Source organism: Neodiprion virginianus, chromosome 6, assembly GCF_021901495.1.
Source record: "Neodiprion virginianus isolate iyNeoVirg1 chromosome 6, iyNeoVirg1.1, whole genome shotgun sequence".
In the NCBI taxonomy this organism is placed as follows: Eukaryota; Metazoa; Arthropoda; class Insecta; order Hymenoptera; family Diprionidae; genus Neodiprion; species Neodiprion virginianus.
In genome coordinates this window covers 361,045-384,173 of record NC_060882.1, presented here as the reverse complement: position 1 = coordinate 384,173, position 23,129 = coordinate 361,045, and the positions used below count along the sequence as shown (strand labels likewise).

Here is a 23,129-nt window from a genome sequence, read left to right as displayed (position 1 = left end):
CTCGCTTCGAGATCATTCACTCGGTAGGAGCAATCATCTTGCCGAGTTAATCTGCACCACTCGTGAGACTCGAACCGCTGATTAAAATATATACTGCTTTTACTAGGTGCAGGAAAAAAGGCAAGAAAATTGAAGAGGAAAAAGTCAAACGGTTTTGCACATCGTAATACTTGACGTGATTTTGTCGACGGACGATCAATCTGTAGGGGGTATAATTTCCTCGCGCCAATCGCTTCAAACTTTGACAAGACGTGATAAATCGTGTTGTCTTATTCGTTTCGCGTCGGGGGCAAACGAGCCTGATTTTGAATCTAAACCAAGTTCAACTAAGAGCATTGCGACTTATTGAACGTACGGCTAATGCTTGAATCAATTCGTTTTCAACTTGTTCCTATAATTGTAGCAATTTACCGAGAAATAAAGATGGCGTGATATGAGTTATTCCGGGACCTCAGATCTGGTGGGTCAGGGTAAAACAACACTGCCGAGGAGAAGGCTCCTTCCGTCAGAGGCCGTCATAACTCACGTCGAGACATCAGCCCCAGTCGAAAAGCTTCGAGGTTCGATGAGCGCCCTGGGTGATCCGGCAAACAGGTTATACAGCCTCGCCCAACAGTGAACTTTTGTTCCATTATTACCGAGACGTCAGACGCATTCTGTTCTGGGCCACTTATTTGCTCGGCGCGTTTTCCCCTCGGCTACCACTCCATACGGGATGGAGTTCCCGACGCCCACGTCATCCATTTACACTCCCCTGTGTACCACGCCCTGCCAGTACGTGCTTCGGACAAAAGTGCCATCGCCGAGGTATTCTTAGGCTTCCTTCCGCTTTCTACTGTCAACCACATAGCACGTGGCGCCATGCACTGGTCGTCTAATTGCCGCCATATTGTACCAACTCGACGGTGTAACAATAAAGTGGCAGGTTATTTCGAAACAGTTGAACACGTAGCAATTATCAACGTGTGGTGCTTGGCAAGGTGCGAAGATGGTAACCGCGCAGAGTTGATGATCAGCGAGTTGATTGCCATGGATTACTCCAATCGAATTTCACCCTCCATTTCTATGTACTTAATTTTCTGATAATTTTTCCTTTTCAGATGACCAAATCGACGCGAGGGAGACACAATTGATGATTTTTACTAACTGCAGCCTTGGTGCGTTGACAAAATAACACGGTGCCTCATCGCTTACAATTCATGTGAGTAGATGTGTGATATGCGTACGCTGAACCTGCTGTATCTATTTTTTCCTGGCTTTCTGAACCGACGTGCCCGGACCACTCGACTGTATCGCACGAAGCACCAATTTCGTACAATATATTGCCATCCACGAGATCTAAAATTTTTACTAACAAACCCGCGTATATGTCAGCCGATCGATTCCAGATTCATATTTAAGTGCGGGTCTTCTCTACATGCAGAATATCGTCCCTTATATCGTAAAATTTCACACTCACAGTTTTCTGCTCCAATTTTAATGTATATCACGACTTCACATTTGAAATGTAAATTTTCTATACGATTCGCAGAATAAAACAATAATCAATGAATTCCATGGAAATTAAAATTTTTCTCGTGTAAGCAGCGACGGCACTTGACAATAATAATTATCGTCAAATGATATCCCCGGGCCCAAGTATATCACGATAAATCTCGTGAACCAGATCTCGTTGGCAAGATTCTGAAGATTATGAGTAAATGCCTTGGATCAGGTTCTAATAAAGTGTCGTCGTCAATGTCAGTATACCACCGGGTGGGACGATGTTTCCGTTAATTAAATTTCGGCGTCACGTTTCTCTGAAACCTGCGAACTCGCCGAAATTCGAAAAAGACGTCAATGTGCGTCTCAGGTACTCTAAAATTTCAGTCAACTCATAGGTATAATATTGCTGAGCGGTTATAATTAGGCGTCGTGAAGTCACAGATCCGTGGCCTGATGAACAATGTGGGTTATAGAGTAGCGGGTTCGGTAGTTTTTTTTTTTTTCAACCACGTTTAATTAAACCCCGTGATTAAACTTTCTTAGGAATGGAAATCGCTAGTTCTTCCTCGGGAACTCACCCCCATCCTCCGGCTCCAACTTCGCCAGGACGAAACGACTGCTTCTCCGCCATTGCCAGGAGTGGAGAAAATTCCTTCAAAGTTAAAGCGTCGCTCTAGGAGCCGTCGACGTTCCGTGGTCGTCATTAGCCGGTATTTATACCACCCTAGTTCCATATTTATATTTGTATCTCTGATTATATATCTATGTTTACAGTCTCGTTAAAAGAATTTGACGAAGAATCACCGCCAAAATCTGTCCCTTTATATTTCCAAATCAGCTGAACAACGGGTTTTTTTTTTCTAGTACAAATGTAAGTGGAGTAAAGTGAGAATCTTAATCCAATGTAACAGAAACGTGAGAAACGCATTCGCTCTGAATGATGAAACGGTTTTGGTACCAGCTAATTGATAGTTGGACGTTGTCGACCTAAATAAACACGGAATTCCATTCGGAATTATAAGTACTGAAAAATAAATGTTGACCTGTTACATAGGTACGTAATCGATACATTTTACAAAGTTTGCGTTAAACATTCAGCATATTTATAAATATGTACTGTTTGCTTTGTACGTTGACATAAATTCAGGTGGACAGAAGTCATGATTTGCGAACTCTAAGGTTGTCGGAAGTATCGCAGTGATACAAGTTGAATATCGCGAGTGATTATATTCGTGTACTTCAATGATCAAACGCAGGCACATATTTGTACTGTACAAGATATTATACATAGTTTAGCAAAGAAAATTAAAACGCCGTGCGTGTTGTGACAAAATTTATAATAATACGCAGCCTCCTGTATAGAATGATTAATAAGCTTGGAGTTCATATTCCAGAATAACATTCCCGTTCTTCCTCTCAGCCTTGTTCTCGAGAAATGTCAGGGAAATTGATTTGATTTGTCGCGAGTTAAAAAATTCAGCTTCTTCGGACGTCGCCGAGCCACCAAAGCATGGCGCAGCAACACCTTTCATTACACCGAGGTGGTTTTCGGAATAACTTTGAATATCGGTATTGCGAAAAAGGGAAAACTAAAATCACAGGTTTCGGTTAGGCGTCAAAGCTTTCGTTATACACGTCAGCGTTTTTACATTCCAGCCGTTTTCATACTCGCGTCATTCAGCCTTTCCGTTCCGTTCATACACAACGACGAATAATCAATACATCAACCAGCGTAGTTAGCCGACAATTCGACGTATGGAAAATCGATGGAAAATTGAACTCTGTCATTACCGATCCTCGAGTGGGTGTTTATCGGGATGAAAATGTTCCGACCGAATATTGCAGGGCTTGATATTCGCGTGCAGCCTACGTGCGCCACAAAATGGCCGGGAGGTTTCATTGCACAGTCACCTAGCTCCGCGGATACACGACTCGTTACAAATCACAAAATTTAATTCCGTAAAAGCTAACGAAGCGTCTTTCTCCCTCTCAGTCTTCCGACAGATGCAGTACGTGCATTGCAAAAATTGTATCAAATATTCAAAACACTTCTGCAATCAACCGCAGGGCTTTTGCCGAGGAAATTTTATCTCGAAATCAACGCATTCAATTTCGTCGCAGAGATTTGACCAAACCGCAGAATGGAATATTCATAGTTCCGTTTTTTTTTTTTTCAGGCCGGGCGATCCAATCGGTCTCGCGAAGTGAGGCCGAGGCTCGTTTCGCGAAAGTTTTTCACCCTCTTCCACAAGCTTCTCGCGCAAGAAAACGATTTTTGCAAAAATCGGAAGAAGCGTACAACCGCAGCGGGAACTCGAACTTTCGGCAGACCCAACGAGCCAATTAAAATTCCAACATGAGCCGGCCAATTCCGAGCCCATTTGTCATTCTCGTCAGGTGGAGTGACAATGAAATGAGAGTGCGTAAAAGTATTCCGAGTTTCGGGTGTTCGGCTCGACCGGAAGGCAGACCGAAGAATTCCTCAAAGGGTCGGCACGGCTAATGAGAGACGTGCCATCAAATCCTCATCTGCATTTCAAACCGAATTACCAGAACGAGACCCGTGTCCGTCCCTCGTCTCTCGCTCGCGGCTTTTCCGCCTGTCCCGGACGAATGCGAACCACGGAGGCTATCTTTATAGTGCCTCTGCAACAATTTACATTTTTATTTCAACGACTGCGATGCGAGTCTTACCCACGGCATTGACCAGCTTTTTCAAAAATTAATTCGTTCATTTCTTTTGGATTTATTACCTTTTCCGGGAGAATTCCAATTACATGAACGAGGTTACGCAGAGATGAGCAGCGCGAGGAATTCGCGATAAAAAGAACTCGAGGATGAAAAGAAAAAGAAACACGAGCGTAAAACCGATCAGGCTACTCTTGGATAAAGCTCGACTTTTGCAGCGTGACGACGCAGCTGGCGCTCGGCAAACTCTGCGAAAATCATTTCACCCACCTGCACTTAACGCGAAGAAGACTCATGGCGAATAGACGTGACTTGGGAGTATTTATAGGGATAAATGTAATCTTCTTCGAATGAATGCAGAATATTGATTTCTGTGGAAAAAATGGACTCGCAAGTAATTGCCGGCCAAGTTCAGATTCGGTGGTGTAGTAAAACATTTAGCGTATTTTATTGTTCAAAGATTCGCGTTACAAAAACATGCTACCTAAAATTGTGACGAGTGAACTTTGTCAAAAACGAATCGTGACGAACGAGGTAGACGAGATGGATATCATAATGGCAATCTGAATATTTCCATCAAGTTCGTAAGACGAGAACGAGATGAATTATTGATCAGCGATGCCTCATTCTCTCTTGATCTCAACCTCTCGGTCAGTCGATCTTCTTCTGGCTCACCCTCTTCCCCTCTCTCTCTCTCTCTCTCTCTCTCTCTCTCTCTCTCTCTCTCTCTCTCTCTCTTCCTATCTCTCAACTTCGCTGTGTGTCTCCTGTGACTAACGAGTAAGCTCTACCATCTCGTATAATACGGAAACCTCCGCCAGTTAACTAATGAAAATCCAAAGAAAAATTGATTGCATTTCAGCTCGATCGGTGCTTGAGCTCACGCGAAGATTGCAGCCGAAGGATTGAATCCTTCTCAGGTTGATGTGACTAATGAAGGAATAAAACTTCCCCAGTTTTCGATCTGAGCGAGTGAATCGGAGGTTCGCTGCACCGGCTGTATAACCATGAGTAAGAATGAAGAAGACAGAAGGAACGAGAGTCGAGACTGAAGTAAGAGAGGCGAAAAGTTGATTCGAGAGAAGAGATAGCCGTGATTTTGTCAGGGCTTTCGAAAAGAATGGTTTACTTCGACGAATATGACAGAAGACATCCACGTGGAGTCGGGTCTGTCTCCGGAATTTCCTCCGTTACTCCGGATTACTTGAAGAAGGATCTCTACGCTTCTGCGCGCGATTGTCAAAGCAAGCAGTCCCAACTGTGTGATCACCAGCCCGAGAATGAAAAGTTCTCCATACCAGACGGCTCTTTTTTTTTTACCGTTTCGTTTATATTCCTTCATGCTTCGCTTTGAGAGTGCTTCTGCTATCTCGTTTCCAAGCGCATTACGTACCCATGCCTATAATCAAAAGATAACACATTATAATGTTGGATAATATTATAATGTATACCTCATCTTTCCGAGAGCCGAATGTAGGTAAAGGCGAAGTTGCGGTTGGTTCCAACGAAGCAAACCAAAGAATACTACCGCTGGCGCGGGCGAATGCCTGAGATTCTCTAATTAATGAGAATAAAAACTTTCGGCCCGTCCAAAAATCTCGTAAGCCGGAAGGAAGCCTGGCGCACGGGATAGGCGTAATATTTTTTTCCGCGAAAAGCGGATCACAAAACTTTACTATCCATCCGCCTCGACACTGTTACAGCGAAGTATATAACAATACATTCTTCTTCTTTTCTGCCGGGGAACTTTTCAGCTCAAGTTATTATACGCTCGGTTATAAATGAAATTTTCGCAAGCTGAATTGTGAAAGCTTACATATATAACTTTGGCTTGGGCGCCACTCAGCAGGTCTGCTTATTGTACGGCTATTAAAATTCGATTAAAAACTCTCAGCGGCGCAGCGAAAAGAAAACGGACAAAACAATTTAATTTTATTGTTTTTAACCCCCACCCCCATCCCCAAACGAAAGCGTAGAAGAAACCACCGCTCGCACCAATAAAGTCAGCTTTTGAAGACGGAAGTACCCTCCTTACTTTGCGTTAATACAAAGCCACGTAGCCGAGGTCACGTGCGCCTTGAAACTTCGTTTCAAAAACCATCTTCTGCAGTAAATTCCTGCGAGCTTGTAACTTATTTAGATCTATAGCCCGAGCCACCCACGTACGTCGTCTTACTTCCGAGTTAGAAAAGGGGTCATATAACCGTGCGAGTTCACCTTTCAGTTTCATTTTTATCACCTCCCTGTGACGCGAAATCATGCGCCGCCGAATAAACGAGACTTGGGATAAATAATATAACCCGGCGTGGAAAAATTCAATTTTGTTTTCTCTCAAGCCCGCAACACATATCAGAATTTCAAAAATTCACAGTTTTCAATCTATCTCCGTGGGCCAATCGAATGTTTGGAATTTGGCTGTTACTCTAATTAATGAGCTCAATGTACACGAATACATATAAAATCCCGTAAACGTATTGCACGATGGTTCGATTCATGAATCCAAATGGATGTCGAGACCACGGCTCTAATTTTCGGCAGTAATAATTAGCATTCCGTACATATTTAGATCATCGAAAATAATTGCATACAGCTGGACCGATACTCGACGGGCCTGATAATCGACTCTGCAGCGCCAATGTAAAAGAAGCAATCTGCGGTCTTGATGTTACACCTCGAAAATGAAAATTTCGGTCCAAAATATAAAATTCATGTAGAATTTATAGATTTATAATTTGCCGCACGTGTATAATGTAAAACGGAGGTAGACATTCACTTTAACCGAGATGAAAAGGGTGACTTTCGAAACAGAATAAGTAAATGAAGAAAACAACCCTTCGTTCAAAACGGCTTTTTAACGTTAAAAAGCCAGCGCCGTGTGAAAGACTTTAGGTTGAGAAATATGCAAAAGAAGGACAATGCATTATCCATGACATTTTCACGAAACGGAGCTCACGAGAAAATCAGTTCACGTAGGTAATTAAGTGTTTTAGTTACAGCTAAAAAAAAAAAAAAAATTGTCATCTCAATGACATTAATTATTTCGTGGAGTTTCTTTTTTTTGGCTTCGATGTCGAATCAAGGTAGGTCAAATGTTATATAAATGGGGTCATAATGAAAATCATGGAAATTTACACGGTTTTTGCAAATGCTGGGAAATTATTTTCAATATCAAAATAAAATTGTAGAAATGAAATGTATACATTTCTTGACGTTTACAGATCACGAAGTTTCGGGGGAGCAGTAATTTTTCCACGCTAAAAAAATGTTCATTCCGAATCTCGAAGGAATAAGTTGACAAATCATGGGATGCCATATTTGAATGAGGTGTGATTGCCTGGGTTGAGGTATTAGTTGAAACCAATTCGCCACATAATTTGAGAATAAATCAAGGATCAATATCTAAATGCGGTTTATTTTGGAATAACATTGAATTTCCATCGGGCTGCGAATGCCAAATTTTTACATTTCCAGATTGTTCATGCTGCAGTTTTGTCTGAATTTTTTGTCCGCGTATAATTTACCTCATAGCAAGCTCTATCTCTCATTCATGTTCCGTCTATTCAAAGGCGATCAAAACTCTTTCCGAGGCAACGATAATAACCGAGGTATTTATCGGGATTCGGTTGCCGAGGTCGACTTCTCTGCTCTCTTTCCTTCGAGGATTCCCTCCGAGGGAAAAGGAATTGGTCGAGGGAGGCACGGTGAAAAGAGGGGAGGAGAAAGAGTAATTAGAGATTTTATGAAACCGATCTCGTGGAATGTAATGGGGCTTTTATCGGGCATTTAATTACAAGTTCTGCGAAGCCATTCCGATGCTTGCGTTTGCGCTGCCGCGATGCCGCAACGCTGACCAAATGTTCGAAAATATTATCCCGGAGTATTCTTCACTTTTCACAAATGCTTCACCCGCATTAGAGCCGAACAACCAACCGCTATTAATTATTATTATTATTATTATTATTATTATAGTGGAATTTTCATTAGCTGCAACTAATGAGACACATTACCGTTATCATCGCCGGTTTGCGGGTGACAAATTATTCGATCACATTCTTTTCATACCCCAATTATTCAATGCTCAAAGTATTAATATACTTCGAAGTAAAGAACACTTGCTATAATTGCGCAGTCACTTTGCATGCGAGCTAATCAATAATCGGACACGGGCTTAATAAAAATCATATCCTGCGGCAGATTTGACACCTCCACACGACAAGTCTCATCCATGTTTCAACTGTATTGGAGAGCTGATTTTGCTTTGTCGAGAAAAAGCGAAAGTTGTAATGATGAATTCACTTCGAAGCAAGCTTCTGCTACGTAATATAATATCCGGCTTATTTGCAGCGGTACATTGTACAGTGATAAATAATCAAAGGATTATAACCAACCACAATGACAGTGCTTCCAATGAATGGTCACTTTGAAGTTGAAAGATAAAAATTAACAGAAAACCGGTTTCCATATTTGCGATCTCAGAGCGTATTATTTGACCATGTTTGAGGGCGACGGCCTACTCACTTGCATCAAATCACGACTTATGCTGCAACTCACAATGAGCCAACAACAATCTATATAGGAAGATAACCGCAAGAAAGACAATGTCATTGTTGACCTCTGTGGCAACCATAATCCTGACTCACATGTGGGACTTTGAATACTTGCCGAGATAGCGTAACGAGTTCACCGTTCACTAAAACGCAGCATAGCTGCAGTGTCATCCTCAGTTGTACTACGGCGATAAAGACCACGTAAATACGAGCGCTTGGGCCGTTCCATCAAATAGTCGGTCGTAGAGCGTGGTTTCGAGAGTTTGAAGATGACACAAGTTCGTTTTATTATTTCCGCTATATTCGTGTCCGTCCTTGCGTTTGAGGGAGGAAATGGAGCCAGAATATTGGGCGTATTTCCGACAACGTCGATCAGTCATCAGATTGTTTTTCGAGGATTAACGTTGGCGCTGAACAAGCGAGGCCACGAGCTCGTCATTGCTACTCCAAACCCAGTGAACGATCCGAACCTCAAAAACTACACGGAGATAGACTTAAGTGAACTTTACACCATAAAGAAACAGCGAAACCTCGTTGATTCCCGTTTCATGGATTGGTTAAGCATGCTCCAGGGAGCTGCAGGTAATATGTATACCTACATGAACGTCATACTAGGCCATCCAGAGATGAGAAAACTGTACGCTCTGAACAACAATGAGAAGTTTGATGTGTTGATCATCGAGCCATTGTATTGGCCGGCAATATTGGCGCTGGCGCCACGATTTAACGTCCCAATTATCGGTGAGTAGTCGATTCAGTCTATTGAATCTTGTAAAACTTAGCGAGCATTTTCATCAAGGATGTGATGCACTGTGCAAATTTCTTCCAGGCGTGAGTAGCCTTGGCTTGTCGATAAGCAATCACTATTCGATCGGAAATCCAATACTGCCTTCTCATCCGTCGACCTGGGAATTCCAAAATAATATAGACTCAGCATCGACGTTTTGGCAGAGGTTAAATAACTTCATACGGATGTGTAGGTATCTCTATTTCTACAGAATGGTCTACATGCCAGCGCAAGAGGCAATCGCCCAGAAGTACCTTGGAGACAACATTCCAAGTCTCGCTGATATCGAGAAAAACATCAGTCTCTTTTTCGTCAATCAACAAGGGCCGATTTCATTTGCCAGGCCAAATGTGCCAGGCGTGGTTGAAATTGGCGGTTTTCATATCGTGAAATGCACTGAGCGGCTGCCAAAGGTTTGTTCGTTGAAGAATCAGATGTGACGGAACTGATGACTTTTTCGATTGTTAGTAATTATGCCGTGTTCTGTATACTCATAGGATCTTCAAGAAATTCTGGACGATGCAACCCAAGGATTCATATACATGAGTCTTGGATCAAACGTCGAAAGCAAGATGTTGTCGAACGAGACACGGGCCGAATTTGTGGCCGCGTTTTCGGCCCTGCCATACAAGGTGATTTGGAAATTCGAGGACAATGTCTTCCCCAACAAGCCGGACAACGTCCTGATCCTGAAGTGGACACCGCAACAGGCTATTCTCGGTAATCACCCTAAGCCTGGTCATCAAAAATTGCTGACTATCGGGGTTATATGACCTTTCAACATTCTATCTTCCACTTTTCAGCCCACTCGAATCTGAAGGTTTTTATATACCAAGGAGGACTTCAGAGCACAGAAGAAGCGATTCATCACGGCGTCCCGCTGATCGGGTTGCCGGTGTTCGCCGACCAGGATATGCAAGTGGACAAAATGGTGTCCCTCGGCGTTGCCAAGAGACTGGAAATCACGAGAATTACTCGGCAGAGTCTGCTGGAAGCAATTCACGCCATTGTGCTCGACAGCAGGTGATCATTATTCTTCTCGACTTTGTTAATAGATTGGCGAACAACTGGCTTATCTGCGTCTACGTTTCAGCTATAAGCAGAAGATGCTGAGACTGCGGTCATTGCTCGAAGAAAAACCACATGATCCCCTGGAGAACGCGATCTGGTGGACCGAGTACGTTATACGCAACAGAGGTGCGCCGCATCTGCACTCAAGCTCAGCTGACGAGCCATGGTACCAACGCCAGGACATGGACATAATCGCCTTCATATCCGCCTCGTCTTCCATATCGATCTTCCTTGTGCTGGTAATGTTGTACCGATTACTAGTGAAGCTCAGACACGGCTGTTCCCTGCAATTCCTCGATGCAAAGAAGAAGATGCACTGATGACGCACACGCAGTGCGCCAAATAATGACGAAAGTAATCAATTCACCTCACAATCGGTCGATCCGCTAACCTAAGCAACTCCAGTGCTAAGTAAGTGAAGAAAACACCAAGTTTCAGCTCTTCCCCTGACTTTGCAATGGACGGTCAAAAATTGTACAAATAATTGAAGGGAAGTGGTAATATTATTTATGTAAATACACGTTCTTTATACTTCCACTCTGTTGTTCATTTCGCGACTCTGCATATTCAACGCGTGGTCGGAAAACGTCGGGCACTACGTGATCATGCGTTTTGAAACAGTTACATAACGTGCTCAGAGCCTTCAGGCCCAGGAGACCCTCACTCGGCGGCTGGCACGAAGTTTAACCGCCTCTGGGGTGTAGTACTGACCTCACTAGAAACGCAAGCTTCCGACCTCTCTGAGCTGTCTTTGCCCTCAGACGCAGCCAGTCAGCCACGATTTCACTCGGCGGAGCAGGACGCGCCTAGATTAGAAACACACACAGTACCAGACAGTTGTAACACCGATCGAATGGAAAAACGTATGTAATGTGCCATTAATTCGATACGGTCGCGAATGGTTACCAGTTATCAGAATTATCTGAAAACAATTTTACGTACAAGGTAAAAGAAACTAAAAAAACGTCGTTCACCACAAGTAGTTTCTGTCATTGGTTGATGTATGGGCTGGAAACTCTGGCGAATGAATTTTTGAATGGAAGATTGAAAAGTTTTGAGTCGTCGAATGAAATCGTGTAGAGAAGTTCGGATATGAGGACGTCGGGTTCGTTCGTTCGAATGCTGGGGTGACTTTCGGTGTATACCTCGGAACGCACGACTTCTCGATTGATAAAAGTTTTTATACCTTGGGAAGGAAAGTTCTAAGACAGGTGTGCAGTGTAAAAATATGGCGAGCAATTTATCAGCCCGTGAAATGATTCGACCGCGGATTTTCCGAGTTGATGAACTGCGGAGTCAATTGATTATCCCGCAAAGTTTTTTAAGATCAGAATTTGATAATTCTTGAATGATAAATCCCACCCCAGACCCTCGATTCTACTGGCCTGCCTTGGCCTCGGTGAATACGGAATCCGAGGAGAGAAACGGGATGAAAAATACACCGGCAGCGGGGCGCTTCTCAGCCCTTGAAAGCCGGAGAACGAAGCGGGGAAAGGGCGTTAGGTGAGATTGCCCAACATTATCGTCCATAAAAGAGGGAGATATAAAGAGCAGCCTGCTTTTAATGCACTACTAAAAAGACGCTACAACACGGAAAGAATAATCGACTCGCCGGGGGTTCGTTGCTGCTGGCGTGGCTTATGGCTCGCTGGCTTTCGTCGAGATCAGACTAACAGCTGGCTCAGAAATCTGCTGCTTTGCAGGCGCAGACAGCATGGAGTCCCGTCGCGATTTCTCTCGCTACTCATGTCTTCGAGCCAAGGCTCTAAAGTATAAAATGCAAAAGTACCGGAGTGCCAATACGCCCCGTATAAGCCCTGACACATGCAGGTTCGCGTAACATTTATGCACCGGTGACGGTAAAAAGTAACGATATCGAAAGCATCGATGCGCTCCAGCAAGATAGTTTTCGCCTTTTTGCCATCATTTTTCTTCCCTTTAATTCCTGGTACGATTTTTTCTTTTCAACAATTCCGTACAAAGACAGCAGCCATATTATTCGTATTCCACATAAACAATTATTGATTTGTCGTCTCCAGCCGTATTGGCCCGATGATAATGATATAGTAATAATAATAATCATAACCGTAAGGAGAAAAAATCGTGAATCTATCCATCTCGATGCCTCGTTTTATTTCATCCGAGGGGATAGGGCAGCTATAATAACAGGGATGATTCGCGGCTCGAATATCTCCCGATTATTTCGGGAGCAATTGAGCCTGTAGACCAGCTCAGCACGATCGATTAATTAATGATAATCAATGACAGCTGAAAATCAATGGCTCAGGGTTAATTTCCAACTCAATTGAAGTGATTTATCGCAGGATTAGTCTTCGCTTTGAGTTTGAACAGCAGAAATTCCTTAACGAGGCTTGTTCGTGCGGCGTGTAAAGGAAACTTAGGAACGCGGTTGTTTGCGGACCGTAACTTGATAATGTCGAATAGAGGGCATTATTAATAAAACTGGAGTTCACTAACGGGGTTCTCCGCATCGCTCCGCTTCTCCGTTTCTCAGCGAATCGATTATACTTGCCTGTTTTCTGTGACAAACAGGAATAATTTTTATGATACGCGAACTGGATCGAATGTACACAAAAAACATCAGACGTAACGGTAACGATGTGAAGATATTCGTATTCAAGTGTGCGCGCGTGTGGGTGTCTTTTTTTCCTGTATGGGTATTGTAATAAACTCACTGCCCATGTACATAATTAAAGAGATTAATATTTATGAAGAGAAATCCTTAAAGCTTCTGGAAAAGTTTTCAAATTCAGCGTGTGAAAAAAAAATGTCAAGTGGGATGAAAATAAAAAGGGGAAAGCTCATTGTGCGTAAAATAAATGAATAACATTGAAGTCTATTTAAACTTTTTCAATTATTTTGATATCTCCTCGGGCACGCTGCGTGGCGAAGGAAAGCAAAACTGCAAAAAAAAAAAAAAGGGAAATTGTGGGGTGAGACGGTCTAGCCCAGCTCTCTAGACTCGTTACTCAAGGGGTGAGGCTCCCTAGGTTAGGTGAACGTTGTATAAATACGATCATTGTGCCTACGACCGGGAAATTCAATTGAGAAGTTTTCGCTCTTGCATGAGCGAACAGCCCGGAAAACAATATCGAGGATATTCAATTCTCGGAGCCTAGAATATGGCTGCTTTTTTATCCCATTTCCGTCCGCGCTATTCATCCCTGTGCATTATCCTCGCTGAAAACGAGCAAAATTGTGACCCTAAATTTGTGCTCCGTCTTACCAGAGTTCCCTCCACTCCTCTCCGGATATATATTTCGCACGGCTGTTAACGCGAGTATTACTCTATCCGAAGTCGTATATATAAGGGCAACGACACGCGCTGCAACAAATAAAGTAGATTAACTTTTTCCTCGACGTTTCATTCCCCTGAAACATCGTAGCAGCACACTCGGGCCGCGTAACTCTCGGTCTCTGGGCAAGAAATGCAGATAAATATCGCCACCCGAAATCATATAAATAATAATTACAACGTTGACAGTGCAGCATAATTAAAGCACGATTTTATACGCTTCCGCGATAGGAAAGAAAAGCTCTATATTTTTCTGCTTTCAACCAAGGTAAACCTCTCTCGCCATTTTATACCTCGAATCTCCATCAACGCAGTGTATAATCAGCAAATTGTAAATGTATATTTCTATCCCGTTAATGCAAAGGTAAATATTATCACAATTTGAAATAGAATATGTGCGTGGAGTAAAATGCACCCGGGCAGATGAAGGTAGGTAATACTTGCTCGCAGCAAAGAGAGCGAGAGGGCGAGAGTTGGCTGCATCGTGACGTGTATTTGTCAAATGATATTTATACACTCTTTCCCAGTGTCTGAGTGTTTTAATCAAAATCCGCTTTGGCTCGGTTTCTTGCCATTCTCGGGAATCCCTGCTTGGCCGACACTCGGCAATCCTTTAGAATAAACGTGTACAGGCGCGTGCATATGTTTAAACCAAAAAGCAGTGAAATTTCATTTATAGCTATTAAGCAATCTTCCGCAGTTTAAAGAAGCAACATTTTCCATTACTGGCCTCCGATACGTTTCAACATATCAACTGATCTGATTGGAATACCTGTGATTAAAAATTTGTATGCTTTTATACCGTCATGAATGGAAAATTACACGCATCTAATAAATGACCGACACAAGCGCGGGTGATTGAAATTGACGAGATACCGAGTGCAATCAAAAGTCCTTTGAAACCACGGAGTTTCCGGTACGAATACGCTGCCACGTAGCGTTAATTCGTTGAGGGTTCTCTTCCGGTTCTGTTTCTGTCTTTCCCATTTTTCTCCACTTGAAAGTCGATTTTCAATCAGTACCCGCCTTATTCGACGTGTCGGCTACTTGGCGTTAACGGCAGTTCGGCAATGAGAGCCACCGAGGAAGTAAAATCAGTAATTCGTTGGTGTGACCGGGCAAAGTCTGAGGAGTAGTCGATAACGCAGGTCGTGAATTTTGTACGAAATGCCAAGTTGGGTAGTTCTATTTATGGATTGGGTGTTAATCGATATGCTGAAAACGCGGGGTGCACCCTCCGGGGGATTCCGGGGTTCAAGAGCATTAAAGGGAGATAAGTTGGAACTAATTGCGCCTCCGTAATATCCTGCCCGAAATTTAATAAAACCGGAATCTCACGGTGTCCGAATTGTTTCGAAACGGGACAAATTCAGCGCGCGTAACACCGGCCATATTTCCCCCTCTGCCTGAAACATGTCATTTTTACCAACGAAAACTAGAACCGCGCTTTCTCACCACGTTAGATCTACCGTAGTCAAGAATGCGAAGATCTTTTCGATCAACGTTTGATAAAGGCGGCTGTAAGGCGAAGAAGACGGATCTGATCGACGTCGCGTGGTTCGGGATATCGAGCTTACGAGTGTCTCGAATAAAGGATAATTGAAATTCCGTCAATACCACGTCCCTCGCATTTCTCGAGTGTGTCTGGTGGCGTGATAATTCACCGGTGTCACGGACTTCGAGTTAGATCTCGTCGGGAAGACATTCCTACGCGGAATAAAACTTTATCTTTACGCTCATTTTTTATCGCCGTTTTCCGGTCCGACGCATATCCGTAGCATGGCGATATTCGTGGAATCGGGGGTGCAGAAGCTTGCGCGCTAAAACTTTCCCGATGTCAACCCGGCTTCAGAATTCTATGCGAGTTTGACTGGCGACAAACTCTCGCAGTCCGTGAGGATAAAATAAATAAAATTAGGGAAAAAACAGCTGCTTGAAATACGAATAAGAGCTTTTTTGCAACCCGATGGCGCGTACACAGGGAGTAATTCCCGAATGTTCGGCAAAGAGCGAGCATTCTCGTTGAAGCGTTCAGAGCGGGTGAATGGCATGCGCCCGTGCGCGTTGAATAAAGAGAGTAGGTAACCTAGAACTACTAAACTTTCTCTATTAAAAGTTAATTACTTTTCAACTACCGCCACAGGATTTCAATCAAGGCATGAATAATTGCGCGTACATGCTGAATTTTATATACTCTGGGAGAATTACGAAGCGAGAATATTTTTGATGCATTATAAATTGACGAGGGAGAAAAAACGTTATTGAGTCACCTAACGAAACTGCGGTGAAATTTTCAACCACGCAAGCGACAATCTCAAAAGAAACTGAAACAAAAGATCTTCGCTCTCGTCTTCACAGCGGGTAAAAAATCCAAGAGAAAGGGTGAAGGGAGAAAGGTGAAGGGTGAATGGAGAAGGGCAAATTAGCAGGTGGCTAGCGAAGCCCCATCAAATTGAATAGAAATTCCTCAGAGGATCGAGTTCACGAAGAGGACATAACTCAAGGGGAAGACGCCCGAAGGTACGGAATCCTGAAGAGGGAAGCTGAGTCCTTCAGGAGTTACGTCTGGAGGCAGTCAGGCCTGCCGTCCCGACCCGAGCGGAGGGATATTTCGCATGTGACGAATCTGAGCTGACGTGAATGTATAATCAATTGACGGGTCGGGATTCCGCTAGTGTAGCAATGGCGCAATTATAACGTAGTTAATTATTCGATTGTCAAACTATTTGGAGGACGACTAGTGTCACGTCGCACCGTCACGGCGCCGCGCCGCGCAGAGTCGGTCGCCCCGCGATTTTCGTTAACCGAATTTGAGCCCCGATGGGAACGGGAATAGGCGTATCGATGCAAATAACGTCAATCTTAATTGTACGATCGAGCTTCGTTAGCCGATATGCCTCGCACACGGGCTGTGCATCATTAATGCTGGAGCAGCGCATGTTCCCTCTGCATACTAGAAATAATTATTCATTTCTCACGATTCATCGCATGTGCGAACGATGATTTTTCGTTACTGAGCGTAGGTGTTTCTGGGAAAAGCTAGTTTGACACTGTGCCGACGAACACCGTCAAATTTTCCATAAATTGTGATTAAAAAGAAACGACGGCTGCATAAAATTTTAAACGATCGATACCGTTCTTGCGATTTTTGTCACTTTTAACCATTTATTTATTTGATTTATTTCTTTCAATATCGTTGAAAAAAGATTGTCTGTAAAATTTCATTTCTCTGATCTCAGACGTACAATTTCATCCTGCTATTACGCAAAATGCAAACAGTTATGTGCATAGTAAAGAAAAACAAAGTAGGTATAAGAAAATGAATTAACAAAAAAACAAGCGAAGCGAAAAGAAAATGTTGAGTGAATGGTTCGCTGGAGATTAATCGGTGCGACAAGCAGAGTACAGTGACAAAGCATTCTTGAGAGAAACCCCGATGCAGTTGCCATTCCGCGGAGAGAATGAAACTTCAATAGGTAAATAACATGAGGCGAAGAGCTGTAGGATAGGATAGGACGGAACGGTGAAAGGAATGAAAGGCAGGTACAGTTCTTAGCTCATCGTTCTTCAGCACCGAGCACCGTCTATTCGCCTTCGCTCTCGTTGCGAGTTCGTGCCGCAGTCTCGAGCATCTGGATTCTTGCACGGGGAGGTTGGATAGGATTCACACGGTTCGAGTGATAAAAAGAATGGAGAAAGAAAAATGGGGAATCGAGAAAGATTGTAGGAGTATTCCGCTGGCAGCGAGGTTGGCAAACAAATCGATATGCAACTGCATTCCCTCGTTCTATATCCCCTAAACCGCTCGTCAAACGGTAAACACCTCCGCGAGAAATTATGCGAGGTAAAAGAATAGTGAAAAATGCTTTTCTTCCTCCCTTGTTCCATCGCCGTGTACACAACGGTGCGGGGCTGAATGGTAACTGAAAAAAAAACAGGAAAGAATTTGACACGGAAAACGTTTTTCAAGCGATATTACACATGCGTACACTACAGTCAAGGTACTACATATTACGAAACGAGGGCATTACTTTTCATTTTCACGTGGAGAAAACATCGCACCGGAGCGTATAAGTCACGAGTAGTCTTCTTTCGCCAACAATTATTCCTGCCTGCATCCGTGAAAACTGGAGAAGCACTTTCGTTAATTGCCTGTCGTTGCTGCTGGTCCGAGGCTAGTTTTTTAATCGAGTTATTTCTCGGAGAGCTTTTACAGCTAACGAGAAAATTCTTAGTTCAAGTTGTGCTAATGACTCGCTAATTCTTTGGCGTATTATGAACCTCGCGCGGACGTATCACAAGCTCGCCTCACAACGCCCGGTTAATTAACTTGTTTTGTTCGGGGTAGAACGGAGTAAATCCGGGTTGTTATATTATATGTATGTGCTCTGCATCCTGTCCCGTGGACGATGACAGGCGCGGCGAAAGCGATCGCGTAATTATACACCGGAAAGGCACAAAAGGTCGAATCAAATCACAGCCATTTTGTAATTTAGGTTCAGGTTTAGTTGGTCGGGTAGATAGGCGATAGATACCTAATTGAGCGTACCTCGTGCGGTGCCCACGAAGCACAAACAGCTCGCAAATTGTTTGGCGTCCAGTGGTGTATTTCTTTTTCGTTCTCTCTCACTCTATCTCACTCTCTCTGCACAGTGTATACAACATACAAGGTCAAACAGAAGTAAATTAGTTATCACTCGCCTCGTGCTCGTCCTCCGCCCCGGTAGAAATAATTTAACCACGTGAATAAGCAAGGGATACGCTGTTTACTTAGTTGTTCCCAAATCGCACATTCGATATGTGCCGTGACGAATGCATGTAAACAATGATGATCACACGGACCCCCCTCGGGATAAATTCGCGCTGAAACCTGCGGGGGCAATTCTTCACGGCATGGCCTTTAATCAAAGGGCTCGTTAGCGGCCTTTGATTAGCGGAACCAGCGTCAATATATTCGGGCAGCAACACAAACGGCATATAAACGAGAGACTCCGTGATGGCATCTATCATCAATAACGTTACATACACGACCGGCGTGTACTGCACTGGTGAGACAATATCTGCGCGGGTCTGCGTGCATCCGAGATCCAGGGATAAACACACTTGTCCTCGCTACAATGGCCCTACATATTGACCTGGGGACATCGGGTTAAAGGGACCTGGTAATGAGTACAACGTTCAGAGAATGCTCGACGGTGCAGAAACGGCTGCATCCATCCTCGAATCAGCCACTGCGGGCCAGCTTCCCTTGTAGGTAGTCCAGGGCTGGGAGTTGCGATACGGTAAAAGCTCTGTAAGTGCCCGGGTTCGGGGCTTTGTGGTCCAAGACTGCTAATTTTATTTATTTCTAAGACCTACGAGGCTCTAATAGTAAACGATTCTGAAAAACCTATTTTACAATTGTGAAACAGTTATACGTATACTACTGGACAAAATGAGTGTATCTATATGTGTATAAAGTCACTGAATTTTCAGTGTACGTGGACTGATTTTTTCCAGTCGTATATACTTATAACCGAGAATCAGTGAATTATCACTGATTCAAAGGCAGAGAGTACAACTGCAGCTTCTCGAGTCCCCTTCTTAGGAATTATGAGGAAAAATGCGTACCGACCACCTGAATTCTAGACCGCGTATGAAGAAACATCGCGGTGCCGGAGTTTGTCCGCGCCAGACGCCTCGAGGAGATTTCTGAAAAGCTGTTTTCGAAAGCGTGCTTCATTACAGCGCACACGCAGGCACACATACACGGATGAAAAAGAAGTCCACCGGGGCTTTTAAGCGGGAAGATTAATCCCTGAAAGTACGTCATTAACCGTGAGTAAACGGAATAGTGAGTGCATGCAGGGGGATAAATTGCGCGCAATGAAATGATCACGGCTCGATTATGAATTTCGGTGAAGGCGACGGCGGTCGGGGAGAAGCTCATTCGTACTGGAACTGCGGTCCGAAACTGACGTCGGTCGACGAGCCGGGTCCGCTCAAACTATTCCAATTCGGGAAACAATCCTCGATGCCAGAGGAATGTTGGAACACTACCATAGCAGGTAACGTGTGCCGCTATAGCCTGCATCCATCTATTTCAACGCTGAATGCTACCACTCGAGATGCTCGTATGGGTGGACGTTGTACCTACGTTGTAGGTACGTAATTCTCGGTGGCTGCAAATGACCCCGCAGAAGTACTTGCTTCGTTAATCCTCGCCCGCCGCGCTGAAGGGCGGAGACCACTTCAATGTAAAGAGCTATGATTTAGTGAAAGGGGATCAAACTCCGTATAATTATCTGTATATTTGTTGGAAAAATACGGTGAGAGAACGGTGTATAAGGAACGAAACACCCTGACAATCAAGGCGTAATAATCACTATCAGTCCCAAAACACCAAATCATAATCGCAAAATTCAAAGTTTGTCAACTGTAATTCCAAGTGGATAAGTGGGATGGTGATGCGTCACTAATTGATTGTTTTTGCTTGTAGATATTTGTCTCAGGGGCGTGGAACCACGGAAAGTTGGTGCTCTGCAACCATAGCGAACAATCGCACGACCCACCAGCTCTGGGGTGGAAGTTTCTTTTGCTCTGCACCTTGACGAGTCTGCAGGGGTCCGATCTGCCAGGTTTTATTCTTGCGTAACGTTTCCAGGCGAACCTTTGAAACCCCTTGCAAATATCATTTGAATTATGAACGGAACTGGAAAGCCCTCAACCGGAAGCCTCGCCGCCTGACACGCGGCTTTCCACCCCACTTTTGCCCCTTAGCAAGGTCTTCCTCTCCGCCGTATCGCGGCACATGGTACAGATTTCGTTCGTTATTAAGTCAACAGCTGGTCGGTGTAATTGCGACCAGAGATTGAAGTAAGCCGAGATGTTGTGAAGTTTAATTACTACCCAGGACGCTGCGTGGTTATATGTATACGCGTACCTACACGTATACGTATACCGCCGAAAATCTGCGACTACGCAACAGCTGATGCCCCGGGTGACGTTGAAGCCTTGACAAATGTGCGAATAATTACCGCGCGACTGCGAAATGGGAGCCAACAATAATCAAGATTAAAATTAAATTATTCATACTTCACCAGTCGTCATTGATCACCACACAAGCATACATGAAACAATTATTCGCGGACACTACAGGACGTGTCATTTCTCTATCGTAACCTCCATACGCGATCATTTTTTTTCCTCCGTTTGTTACAGGTTGGATGCGGCCTGCAATAGTCCTTGCAAAATCTGACCTGGTCCACGTAGACATCGACCTTTCCGTGCGGCTCTTGAATATGCTTGAAAATTACCTCGCCGTTGCACTTGTATTCATCGAACGGTAAACTCCACACGCATTCCCACCTGAATCCATCAGCCACCTTGGCCGTGTACCTTGAACCAGAATACCGGTTTAGAAAAAAAGCCACGAATCGTCCAGGACGAAAAGCTCGCTACCTGCTCGTGCAGTCGATGCGAAACAACCTGTAGCCACAGTCTCTGGCAAGATACCAGCTGTCCTGAATTAAACGTTTCGCTATCCCGTTGCCCTGATACTCGTTAGCGACCGTAACGTAAGTGCATTCGAATATCTTGAGGATGCAGTACTTCTGCCAGAGCTGTGGCGTCGCTGTCACGTAAGCGTAGAACGTCAAAAGATCCTGAATGGGGCCGCATTGGCAACACTTTGCAAACCGCAGGAGATGATCAGGATTCCAAGGACATGACCCGGTATTTACCGCGGCTCCGATCACAGCCTCGTCATCCCCACGAACTGCCACAATGGTCATGCCCTCTTTCATCCCCTTGCGAATCATGAGGTTTAGGGTGGGAAGTTCCATCCCGGAAAGCCCGATGTTCACTATGGAAGGTTCGCACTTCAAGTAAGTATCACACATCACATTCATTATCGCCTCGTGGTCCTGTGTGCGGGCTAGCCTTGTGTAATATTGGTGTGTCGCCTGCTGAAATTACCAGTTCAATCGATAGTGGTTTGATTGGTCTACAGGCGAAGTGTCAAAACTTGATTGTGTTTCAATTGAAACCTCGTCAAATACCTGACAGCAATTTTTCAAGTTAAGAGGAGATCCGTGAAACTGCAAGGCCCGATAACAGTGACTGCCACGTCCAACAACCTTCGATAAATAGTTTTTTAAAACTCTGGACGCCATGGCCGAGGCCATTTATTTGATGCCAGTGCATTCAACGATTGATTTAGGTTAAAAAAAATTTAGGTTAACAATTTTGACGCAGTTCAGGAAACTTCAACGCCAGATCAATCCGGACCGTCAGCTGTTTTTTGACCCTTCGCTGTCGTCTCGTTCAATTCGATACAAAACTAATCAAATCGTCCTTATTCAAAACAGATTTCCAATTGGATCAATCACTACAGCAGCATGAATCTCAATCTATCCCCAAATACTAGCCTGCCGTACTTCAATAGCATCCATGAATCATTCCATTGTAGGCCCGACGAGCTTGAAAACTCCCGTCCTAGACGAGTGAGACTTGAAAGTCTTTATTACTGCGTTATTTTCCCACCGCGTAATGGAAAAAACGGCTAACGAGCTGGTTCTTAGAAAGATTCTTCAAAACAAATATTCCTCGAATCACGTATTTCGATAATTTGTAAACAACCGTCGGAAGCGCTAGTGTGCCTGGGACGTCCAAGGAGGTGAGAACAGGCGATTCAGGAGCTCCATTCACTCGTGTTACGTTGTGTTATCTGTTATGTATGGCAATGCGGAGAATGGCTGATTTATGCATTCTCAGAGTGCTCCGTCCCCGCGGTATCTAGTGCGGCTTATTGTTGATGAATGCACGGAAACTGTGTGGCTATGCAGTGATCTGCATATGTGGGTGCAGCCTACGAATGCCCCACGCCGCGTCCCCCGGCCCCCGAGGGAAACAAGCATGCATCACTATCGCCGGCCGCATAGTTTCATCAATTATGCCTTTATTCTCATTTGATGGGGGGTCCTGACTACAAATCATTGCAATTCGTTACAGTAGCACCGAGCAGGCGCTGCGGTTCTATTAATACCCATTAATCATCGCCGCTGACTTTTGTGACAAATCCGAAACAGGTGCTTTTACCAAAATTACGGAAATGACCGCCCCTACATGGCGGCACGGTATCCACTAAAGGTATTGAACCCGACTACAAACTGTTACTCAACCGAATTGTTCGCGGTGGTCCAGTCCTGCAGTTCCGTGCAATACAAATATCACTGTAACATATCCGTTATATTAC

At 44.1% G+C, this 23,129-nt stretch overlaps 2 protein-coding genes across 2 annotated transcripts; one reads left to right on the top strand and one right to left on the bottom strand.

The window, feature by feature from the left end:
- The first annotated feature begins 8,967 nt into the window (after positions 1–8,967).
- Positions 8,968–10,965, top strand: LOC124307276 (UDP-glycosyltransferase UGT5-like). The gene is made up of 5 exons (XM_046768796.1): positions 8,968–9,461; positions 9,550–9,920; positions 10,005–10,227; positions 10,311–10,530; positions 10,601–10,965. The coding sequence occupies exons 1-5, from the start codon at positions 8,990–8,992 to the stop codon at positions 10,896–10,898; spliced, it is 1,584 nt and encodes a 527-aa protein (XP_046624752.1). The 5' UTR covers positions 8,968–8,989; the 3' UTR covers positions 10,899–10,965.
- Positions 10,966–14,616: 3,651 nt separating this feature from the next.
- LOC124307199 (arylalkylamine N-acetyltransferase 1-like) lies at positions 14,617–22,047 on the bottom strand. The gene is made up of 4 exons (XM_046768648.1): positions 21,934–22,047; positions 21,362–21,840; positions 21,093–21,271; positions 14,617–14,666 (listed from the first exon to the last, which is right to left on the bottom strand). The coding sequence occupies exons 1-4, from the start codon at positions 22,045–22,047 to the stop codon at positions 14,617–14,619; spliced, it is 822 nt and encodes a 273-aa protein (XP_046624604.1).
- Between the last annotated feature and the right edge of the window lie 1,082 nt (positions 22,048–23,129).

Excerpts from the sequence above, each read along its gene's own strand:
- LOC124307199 (XM_046768648.1), bottom strand. The coding sequence starts at position 22,047 with ATGGCGTCCAGAGTTTTAAAAAACTATTTATCGAAGGTTGTTGGACGT. Across the intron at positions 21,272-21,361 it reads GCCAGAGACTGTGGCTACAG|GTACACGGCCAAGGTGGCTG; the intron begins GTTGTTTCGCAT and ends TTCTGGTTCAAG. Across the intron at positions 14,667-21,092 it reads TTGCAGGCCGCATCCAACCT|GTATTCCAATCAGATCAGTT; the intron begins GTAACAAACGGA and ends TTTTAATCACAG.
- LOC124307276 (XM_046768796.1), top strand. The coding sequence starts at position 8,990 with ATGACACAAGTTCGTTTTATTATTTCCGCTATATTCGTGTCCGTCCTT. Across the intron at positions 10,228-10,310 it reads ACCGCAACAGGCTATTCTCG|CCCACTCGAATCTGAAGGTT; the intron begins GTAATCACCCTA and ends TCCACTTTTCAG. Across the intron at positions 10,531-10,600 it reads GCCATTGTGCTCGACAGCAG|CTATAAGCAGAAGATGCTGA; the intron begins GTGATCATTATT and ends TCTACGTTTCAG.